Genomic DNA, 11,174 nt, shown 5'->3' on the forward strand with positions numbered 1-11,174 from the left:
ACAACAAAGTTTATAACAAGAGCAGAGAAGAAAAAGAAGAAAAACGCGAGTAGAGAAGAAAAATGCAAGTAGAAAAAAAGATTTACGTTAAGCAAAAGTCATAGAAGATTTACGTTATACGTAACGTGTGAATCACAAATGATTTAAAAATTAAAGAAGTACGTACAATAAAAAAAACTTGAATAATATCGATCCATGTATTTTTTACATGGATGTGGGGCATTTTTGATATTACTATATCATACACGGTGTCATGTGTGTAGATAAATTTTAGTTATAGATATTAGAATATTTGTGAAATTGTGAAATCTTTGTTTGCTCTCAAAGAGATAAGCTCGATCGTGTCCACGTGATAATCATTCACATTCATAGATTCGACAAATTCTTACACATAAACCTTCATATCAATCACAAGAAACTGCAATAGCATAACAATACTTCCCGGAGGAGCTAGCTACATGTCGTTCCTTTTCCTCATCACATGAATCTCCATATATCAAATCCAATGTGCAAGATTTCTTCAAGTTTTTCCCTGTTCAAATATACCGTTTCCGCAATAAAGAAAATTAAATTTACTAGCCCAGTAAGTCACATCAATAATTCAATTATCACTTATTATTAATCAATTAAGAGTAACTTTTTTTTAATCAAAAATAGAGAAATTTAAACCCACGATCATTTGAGTTATAATTTGTTGGCTAATAGTAATTACTTTTAAAATAAAATACTTTAGTCTCTTAAATTTTTAAAATATATACAAAATAATTCTTAATGTTAAATTGTTTTTAAAGAATTTTAAAAATTTTAAAAAATAAAAACAATAATTTCAATTAAATTAAACAGATTCATTTATGAGAATTATTTTGTGTATTTTAAACTTTAAATAATTGGCTAATAAATTATAATTCAAATGATATAGTTTTTTCGTACTCATTTGAGAGAAGAGATTTTGGATTAGAATCTCTATATTTGGTTTAAAAAAAAAAAACTTTGAACAACTGATATTAAAAACTTCAAAAACGACAAATTTGGGGGGGGGGGGGTAATTATTCATCGATTAATTAAAAGATTACCTCAAGTCCTCTACTACTTCTTCTCCGTCAAGTATCAAGGGAGGTTCTAGCAAACTTTGCTTAAACTTCTTTGTTGGAGGAATTGATGATTCTTCTTGCTCATCATCATTAGATTCAGAACCTTCTTCCTCATAAGATTCTTCGCTGCTTCTCTTGGATTTGCGCCCTCTTGGTCCTTCTTCTTCCTCCACATTTTGATATATCCAGCGAATGCCACACTCTTGTATCACTGCATCCAATTTATTCACCACCCCAGCAAAGAATTCAAGTGTAAGATTTGCATTGTTGCAAGTGGACGTGGATCCTTTCTCATCATTCATGTCTTTTCCTTTTCTCCCTCTAATTGCTTCCATTATCTTCTTACAGCGTTTCTCGTCATACCATAATAACGCATGATCTGAAGTAATATTGAGATGATGGTAGAATTGATCCCAGTGCCATTGTAACAAGGAGAAGCTTTCTGTATGAACCTTTTCACCCCAACTTGTTTCCAAGGAACATTCACACCCAAAGCCTAGGAGGTCACCAACATTGTACCATGTGTGTTCTTCTATGCAACTCCATTGTTCTTCAGAAACAACAATGAACAAAAGGAAACCAACTAAGTTGGAATCTCGAGGCACTTCAACACTCAACTTATAAGTAGCTTCTTCAGTAGAGTGGACATCAAACAAGTCATGAATGTTACTGCCCCTAACTGGCAACAAATAACAAATCTCACCAAAATATGTATAACAATCAAAGAATCTTTCTTCTTCTTGGTTTTCAAATTCTGTTCCTGATGATGATGGTGTTATCACAAGTTCTGTCCTTACAATAACATCTTTCAAAATGATACCATACGAGTCTTCATCTAAATTATTGCAGTTCAGGAACAAAAATGTAGCCTCATCTTTCCTGGTAGGTTCGCTTATTGTACTCAACACTGTCTTCAGAAGCTTGCAATTCCAGACCCTAAGGCGTTTCAAGGAAGGTGGAAGCATTGGCAAGAGTTCCAGCATATCAGATTGAAAAATGTTAAGAACTTCAAGGCGTGGAAGGCACTTAAGGCTTTGGGGCAAGGTTCTGACATTAATGCAACGATATAGGTTTAAGTGCGCTAATGATGATAGCAAAGAGAAGCTTTCTGGGATTTCAGTTAAGCTACAACAATTATCAAACACTACACGTACTACAGATTGAAAGACAGGGCTAGGTAGTACTTTATGTAAGGTGATTGCAGTGTCATATTTATGTTCAAGAGGGTCAGAAAGCGAGATTTGAAAGGCAAAGTTTGTAGGAAGATCCATAAGGCTCTCACTAATTGGAAAGGAGAAGTGTTGAAGATCCTTAAGATGAAATATTGATGATGGTAGTTTCTTCAAAGCAGTTGACCTCAGATGCAGATGAATTCCGGAATGATCACCAATCATTGGGACTGAGAATTCTTGGAGATTAGGGCAATTATAAGCAACAATTGATTGAAGAGATGGTGAACAATATTCAGTTGATAGGGTTGTGAGTGCGTTGCATTCATATACATGTAAACTTTCAAGCTTTGGAAGAGAGAAAACAGAAGGGTGAACATGAGTCAAGCTTGCACACCCAGTGAGCCGCACTAGTTTTAGATTTGGGCAACCTGACAAGTCTGGACACTCTTTCATGCTTCTAGAACATTCAAGGTTAATTACCTCCAGACTGGGTAGATTCTGCAACAGAAATGAATCAAAAGAAAATTATTTAATATACATTTTATCTTTAGGATTAACTGTTTTCGACCATGTGCACTTTCAAATTCTGAGTTAAATACTTAAATACTTCAACTATTAAAATTAATCATTTTATATTTATATTTAAATATATATATATATATATATATATTAATTTATTTTAATATATTTTTTAATATTTTACGTGTATTCTATATTGGTTGTTAATCTTAGCATGCACTTAACATGGTTGCTTAAATATATATCATCGACTAATAAATTAAACTATATTATGTATTTATATACAAAAATATTAATGGCTAATTTTAGTGTATTAATAGCATTTTTAAATATAGAGAAAAAAAATTTTATTTTAATATTACATGCAAAAGACAAAATTTAAATTTTTAATATTTATTTAAATAAATTAATAAATTAATTATTAGACTTTTAGACCAACCTAATTTAAATTTTTAATAGCTAATTTTATTATAATAAGATTGGAGAGAATGAAAGTCCAAAAGTCAACGAGTCAAATTGGTTTTTTAAAGTGGCTTCTAAGCCTTTTTGGTGCGCATGTAACAAGCATGGTTGTTTTTCTTTTTATGTTGTTTAGCCAATGCATACTAGTATAAATTATATATTAAGTTTGAATTTGGATTCTTTAGAATGAAAAAATTGATAAAGTGATAAAATAATTATTATTGATTTTGTAATTTCTATAATTTTATAACTTTTATAAAATGTGTATTTTATTAACGTAATTTAAAAATAATTAACTTTTCATTTTATTACTTTATTACATTTTTCACTTTAATTAAAAGATATTGATCCATTAAGTTCCACGTAAAATTTAATAAAAACATTTTATGGTTTCAAGTTGGATTCAACAAAGTCAATGAGTAATAGCTCAAATGGCATAGACTTCTCATACTCAATTAAGAGGTTGAGTCTCCTATCTTTCTAAATTTTGCCAATAAATAATAGCTCAAATGGCATAATCTCATATCTTTGGTAAAAAAAAAAGAAGTTGGATTCAACAAAAAAAATATAGTTTTGTGATGACACCAATTTGGGTCAATAAGCATGAAGACAAAAAATAATAAATAAAAATTGTTATGAAATTATAAAAAATCAATTATCATATCAATTATTTTATATATATATATTGATTCACACAATTTTTTAAACTAAATAATTAATTAGTAGAATAATAAAAAAAATTATTATGGTAGCTAGATTAATTAAATCTCCAATAAATTAAACAGAATATTTATGTCAAAAATATAATAAAAATTTTTTATGAGATTTTAAATACGTATTTTTATACTTTGTAATTCATTGATAATTGATTGTTTATAGATGTTATATGATGTGCTATGACGGACCAAAAATAGAATAGCAACAAGCATGATACGTGTTAGGATAATTTGGAGATTAATTTGATTTAATCCAATTTAAAGAATCAATTTATTTCACTCTTTTTGGAGAAAACAAATTAATATTTTAATCAGTATACATTCCGAAAAATATTTGTACATACCTGTTCCCCATCCCAAAGTTTTTCAACGTTGCTGTATGGCATGGAAAGCTCAACAAGCTTACTAGGCCAACAACTAGTTGTTAGAGATTTCAATGGACAACCATCCCACTGAATATATCTCAAATTATTAGGCAATTCAAGATCTGTTGGAAGGTCTAGTTTCTCATTAGTTCTCTTCTTCTTCCTCTGAAAAGCTTTATTATCTGCAAAAGCAAGTAACCTTAGGTTTGGCATCTTCCTAAATGCCTGGGAACTTATGCACAGGTCATCAGTGTTTTGAGTCATATCCAAGAATATTGTTTCAATTGCATCAGTCCCCTATGGCAAACAAATACAACAAAAAAATGTTAGTACAATTTTTAACAAGCTGCATTTTTTCGATATATGGATACATTATGATAATTTAGAAACATCAATCTATCTCTTACTTTGTTATTTTTCAATATGTCTCGAACTTCTTCAGATTTCCACAACCTACTACGTCCTCCCGGGTTCTTAATGGATTCTTCATGGACAATTTTGTGACCCATTTCCTGTATCAAATCATGCATTTGTATACTATCATTGAATGTTATTCTTATCAAAGCCTTGTCTAAAAGGGTTCTTATCCCTATCTCCGCAAAGAAACCACAGGCATTCAATAACCTTGTTACTTTATATCGGTTTTGCCCTTTGAAAAAACATGCAATGTCAAGAAATATATTTTTTTCTGCATCATCCAATTCATGAAAACTCCATCTCAATACCTTCTGAATATCTCCATTGGGAACTGCTTTCAGTTTTGCCAATGCACTCTCCCATTCATTATAACTTTTTGATCGCAGAAAAGATCCCAAAACTTTCAAAGCTAAAGGGATGCCACTTGCATAAGCAACTGCTATCATTGATAGATCCAAATATTCAGTTTCAGGACAATGCTTGTTGAAGGCATTTAAGCTGAAAAGTTTAAGGGAGTTCTCAAAATTCATTTCTTTTACTTCATGAATGTGATGTATGATCACTCTTCCCTGAAGCACATGCTTATCTCTGGTTGTCACAATCACTTTGCTACCAAATCCTAGATAATCATGGCCAACTCCAAGCAAAGTTTCTAAGAGTTCAGAAGTATGGACATCGTCTAGTACAATGAAAACTTTCTTACGCCTTAATCTACTTATGATTGCTGAGGATATTACTTTGGGAGTGCTAATATGAACCTTTTCCTCCAGCAAATCAGAAAGGAGTTTCTTGAATATGTGATTGAGTCCTTGATTTGATGATTCTTCTCTTACATTTTCCAAGAAACAACTAGCCTCAAATTTGGAAGAGAACTCCTTGAAAATTGCAGCGGCAAGGGTTGTTTTACCTATACCGCCCATGCCCCAGATTCCAATGGTTTGAACTTCCCTTGATTGCATTTTCAGAAGAGCTTCAATGCATGCATAGTTTTGATCTCGAATAAAAGGACTTCTGAGTTCATTTGTATATTTGTGATTCAATTTCTGCACAACCATTCGGACTATGCCTTCAATGATCTCAGCCTCCGTCCTAGTATATGTAAATTTAACCAAAGGAAAATCAATATATAACCAAATTAAAAGAAAGTGTTTGACTGTTTATAGTCAGTGACAAAAAATTGTAAAAAATAAAATCTATCTAAGGTAAAATAACAAATTTTTAAAATATTTTTGAGAATATATATTTAATTTCATCAAAAATTAAAAATATATGTTTATCGGTGTATTAAAAAATTGGAAACAATGTTAATAAGTTACTCTTATAAAAAAGTCTTAAAAAGTAATATTACAATTAATATTTAATATTATAAAAATATATTTAAATCTTAAAAATAAAAATATCTAAAATTCAATCAAAAAAATATCTAAAATCTACGCAATAAAATGTACTTGATAATAGTACTTAAAACTGAAAATGCATTTTACTCTAAGATAATAAACTTTAAATTAACATAAAATTAATAAGTTTCTTTAACTATACCAACTATTTGTGTTTATTGTGCATCATATCTTTTATAATTTTTTTTTTTACCGAAAAGCAAACAAACAACAATAAAAAAAAAGGCAAATAAAAAATTACTTAAGAAATTAAAAGCAGTTCCGCTAAATACTACTTTTAAATCTTTTTCAAGGCAACGAAAGTTCTAATTGGGAAGAAAGAGTCCTTATTGCAGTCTTTGTCATAATGTCTGCTACTGTGTTTACATCTTTTAAAATTAACTAAAGATCAGCATGCTATTTCCATGACATGATATCTCAAATTTTTAACACCAAATGATCAATAAAACCAGAGCAATTCTGTAAATTATTGACAATAATAAAGGCCTGCACACAGTCTATCTCACATGTAATATCTCTTTGCCTTGAATTCCAGGCTAAAAGAAAGCCTCTCCAAATAGTAAGCAACTCTCCTTACAGAATACTATGACTCTCAATTGTTTCCAAATAGTCTTATTGCCACCTTTTCTTCCAATCTTTACTAAAACAGGCAAAACCAACCCGTGCACCATTGCCAAGATATAGCTAGCATCACAATTAATTTTAAAAGTACCTACTAAGGGAAAATCCAAGAGCCACTAATAGTGGAGGGGATAGACACTCGTTTCAACTCAAAAATATTCCGGAGCTCCTTTTCCAAGGACAAAGTCATACCAGTCACCTTGTCCATGGTCTAAGGCTTGTGGGGATGAAAGATCTCGTTATTCCTCGAATGCTAAATCCACCAGAGACTAGAAAATAATCTAAAGGGGCGTTGTTTAAATTACCTGGGCTTTTGATGGACAATCCCAAATGTAATGTAAAACTGATTCCTGACCGGAGAAACATCGTGGACAGCTATCCATGTGCGAAGTGCCTCTCTTAAAATGAAATGCAGCAGTAGGATGAGCCTCCCGAAGACATAACCAGACCAAGAATTTGTGCTTTTTCGGAAGATGTTGATGCCAAAGCCAAAGTCAATTCTCCCTATCCTTCCAACTAAACATCTTCTTACTGAGCCACAAAAAACCACTACGAGTGAGTGTCATAAACCTTTGAAGCTGCACCAGTCCAACACCAACCGACCTCTGAACTAGCTTGAACATCCACGTTGTAACAGTTAATATAGCTCTGCAGAGACTGATTCAGAGGAGAATAGATATTCTCAAGGTTCCACTATCTAGGTGACCAAAGGTCCAAGATTCAAAAATCCAAATAAAAAATGTAAACATAATCCATCTCATGACACAGTCGTCCCTCTCTTCTCCATTTAGAAAACCAAAAGTTCTGTTCCAAATCCCCAATGCACCAAATAAAACCTTCCTTTAAGATATTCCAAACTCGACATATACTCTTCCAAACATAAGATCTCTTGCTTTGAGACCGACTGAAGCAATCATCCTTAGAGAAATGATATTTCTCTGTTAACAATTGAACCTATAACTTGTCAGAATGGTGAAAAAGTTGCCAAACTAACTTTTCAAGAAGAACAATATTAATACAAAAAGGATCTCTGTTTTTTAGACCCCAAACTTCTTGGATGTATGTGGCCAACACCTTTCAGTTAACTAGAGTCAGGCTTTTACCATCAGTTTGACCATTCAACAGAAAGTTTCGCATCATGGATTCTATCTTATTAGTTATCCATTTAGGGAAGAGAGATGCCTACATGTGGTAAGTAGGAATCGCAGTCACTACCAAATTAAGCAAACAAAGTCTACCCACCTTATTAAGCAATCTGCCTTTTCAGCTGGCTAGCCTTTCCCAAATTTTGTCCAGAACATCCTTGAAAGTTGTGCGTGTCACCCGAGAGAGATTAAGGTTCACCCCTAAATACTTGTCCAAGTTTTGGACGAATCTGATGGAGGACACTCCGGTAAAAATCTCTTTTCTTGTCGCCGAAACATTCCTAAAGCATAGCGCTTTAGATTTCTCCACATTGACCTTCATCCCAGAGGCTCTGTAGAAGGTTTCCAAAACCACCATTACAGTTTGAACTTGCTATTTTTCGGCTTTACAGAAAAGAAGCAAATCATCGACAAACATCAAATGAGAAATTCTTGGACCCCTCTAGAAATCGCAACCGGCTTCCATCAGCCCCTATCAACTTGTTGATTAATAGAACAAGACAATCTCTTCATACATAACACAAACAGATACGGTGACATAGAGTCTCTTTGCCTAAGACGACCCCTGCTCAGAGTGAAGCTATTTAATCTATCCCCATTCCAGAGGATAGACAACGAGGAAGCAATGATACAACGCATAATCAGATTGACTGCTGGAGGAGGAAAGACAAAACTCACAAGAGTTTGTTTCAAAAACCCCCAATCCACTCTATCGTACGCTTTCTCTAGATCAATCTTAAAGGCCACAGTGCCTTTCTTTGACTTTGTCTTCTTCATGAAATGGAGAATTTTTTGTGCTACAATAATATTGTCTGGAGTTCTTCTCCTCAGGATAAACCCTTCTTAAAGGGGCCCAACAATTTTTTTAAGATGGAGACGAAATTTATTAACCATAACCTTTGTTATAATTTTATAAACCACATTACAAAAATTAACAGATTGTAAATCCTTCATAAAAATCGAATTTTCTACCTTCGAAATAAGAATCACAAAAATTTCTATCGTTCTTGGATCCATATTCAAATCAGAAAATGCATGACAAATCATAATTCAAACATCAAATCTAACGATCCTTCAATATTCTTTAAAAAAAATAAAAAATAACTAAAATTCATTAGAATCTGATGCCTTAAAAAATATATATACTAAAAACAGCTAACTTAACTTCTTCTAAAATAATTGGTGCTATGAGGCAACAACAACCTTCGTCATGTTTTGTTGGAGGAATTAATAAATACAAAATTTTTATAAATAAACTCTAAATAAATATTTTATATCCTACTTTTATCACTATGTGAACACGCTAATATTTTATACCCTAATTATAAAACCAATTCCTCACCCCCTCGGTAGTACCTTTTCTTTACGTTTTTATTAAAAGATGTAAGATGAATATTAAAATTAGTCATTATTAATAAAATAATTATTATATATTTATATATATATTATTTAATTTATTTTTAGTGTAAAGTTTATATTTTAACATATTATACATTAATAACTAATTTAATGATTATTTTTTGTATGTATATCAATCATAATTGTTTTTTATTATCTTCGTGTGTACGAATATATGTTTATGATTTTTTATTCTTTTTAATTTACTCCATTCTCTTCTTTGGGTGTGTTAGTTGAAACTCAAGAGAAGATGGGTCTCCAACTTGAGAGTAAAGAAAGAAACTCGCATTAATTAATTATCTGTATAGGAATCATTATCCATATTTATAATAAACCTTACTTTATCAATGATATACCAATAAATTATAGTTTAGATGGTATAAATTTTTGTCTTTTATTTAAAAGTTTTGAGTTTGAGTCTTATTTTAAAAAAAAAAAAACTTTATGAATAATATATAATTAATTTTTTTGATATTTATAATTAATTTCATAAATAATGCAACTAAATTAAATTTATATTTTATAATAAAAATACAAATAAAACTATTAAAATACAACAATAAATACTTTTTATACTTAAAAAATTAATTATGTTATTATAAATATATTTGTTTGTTTAATTAAAAAATTTATTAATTATTTTTTTAATAAATCACCTTACTAAAAAAAATGCATAATATAATACATACATATATTCACACAAAAATTAACAAATAGTTGATAATTCTTTTGTACGTAGAATGCATATCCAAAAATGAGACACTGATTTAATTATACAAATTTTATTTTTCATAAAAAATTAATAATCATATTATTTATATACTAAAAATAATATTAAAAATTGTTAAAAATAACACATATATTTATATAAAATAAAAATTTAATTATTGGTCCTTATAATCTCACTAAAATTTTAATTCGATTTTAATATTTTTTCAATTAAATTTTTATATTATTTTTAATTTTGTAATTAAGTCATTTTTAATATAAAAATGTTAAATTAACAAAATATTTTTCAAAAATACATGCGATTAAACATCCAGTTAGGTTTTTAATTATAAATACCTTCAATTTCTTCAGTTAACTCTTTAGGAAGAACCTAATAATAAAATTAAAAGCAGTATAAAAATTAATTAAAAAAATATAAAAATCTAATTAAAAATTTAATAAAATTATAAAGACTAACAATTAAATTTAAAATAAAATATAATTGATTTAGTAGTTGATTTGTAATATTTTTGAAAAATTATATATGAAAAAAAAAAAAAAAAATCAAACAAAAGATGCATGGTGGGATTCACTTACCTGCGGCCGTTGCATTCGAAGCCGGAGATATTGGCAGCGTCAAAGAGTACCTTTCTCCACTGGCGAACAAGGCCATGGTCCAAGTTTCTCTCATATTCCGCAAATATGGAGTAGTAGCTGCCCGTTTGCTTCCGAACATGGCTTGGTTCAATCTTGTAGAACACAGGAATGACATGGTAGTCTCCATTCTTGTTCTTGCATTCCATGATCTCAACGAGCTCCCGCAAGCACCACTTTGACTGTGCATAGCGTTCGGAGAAGATGACCAGATACACCATCGACTCTCTGATGGCTTCCACGAGTTCTTGCCAGATCTCCCCACCTTTTTCAATTCTGTAGTCTATGAACGTTTCGATCTGGTTTTTGCATAGAGCGGCATGAAGATGGCTAGTGAAACCGTTACGCGTGTCCCTACCGTTGAAGCTGATGAACACATCGTACTTATTAGTGAGAGGTGGAGCAGCAGCAGCAGGAGGAGAATAAACATTGAAGGATGCCATATGCATATTTTGGGTCTGGCTCAAGGTGTTGATGATACTATACTAGTATATATAATATAATGGCAA

The 11,174-nt window shown here is 30.8% G+C and overlaps 1 protein-coding gene across 1 annotated transcript; it reads right to left on the reverse strand.

Moving 5' to 3' along the window:
• Window positions 1-260: 260 nt before the first annotated feature.
• Window positions 261-11,174, reverse strand: LOC107614900 (disease resistance protein RPV1-like). The gene is made up of 5 exons (XM_088499974.1): window positions 10,609-11,174; window positions 4,733-5,831; window positions 4,305-4,622; window positions 1,074-2,761; window positions 261-532 (listed from the first exon to the last, which is right to left on the reverse strand). Exons 1-5 carry the CDS (start codon window positions 11,112-11,114, stop codon window positions 478-480), a joined length of 3,666 nt encoding a protein of 1,221 aa, XP_088356100.1. The 5' UTR covers window positions 11,115-11,174; the 3' UTR covers window positions 261-477.

The sequence above is a fragment of the Arachis ipaensis genome, chromosome B9, assembly GCF_059453495.1.
Source record: "Arachis ipaensis isolate K30076 ecotype BB chromosome B9, ASM5945349v1, whole genome shotgun sequence".
Taxonomy (NCBI): domain Eukaryota; kingdom Viridiplantae; phylum Streptophyta; class Magnoliopsida; order Fabales; family Fabaceae; genus Arachis; species Arachis ipaensis.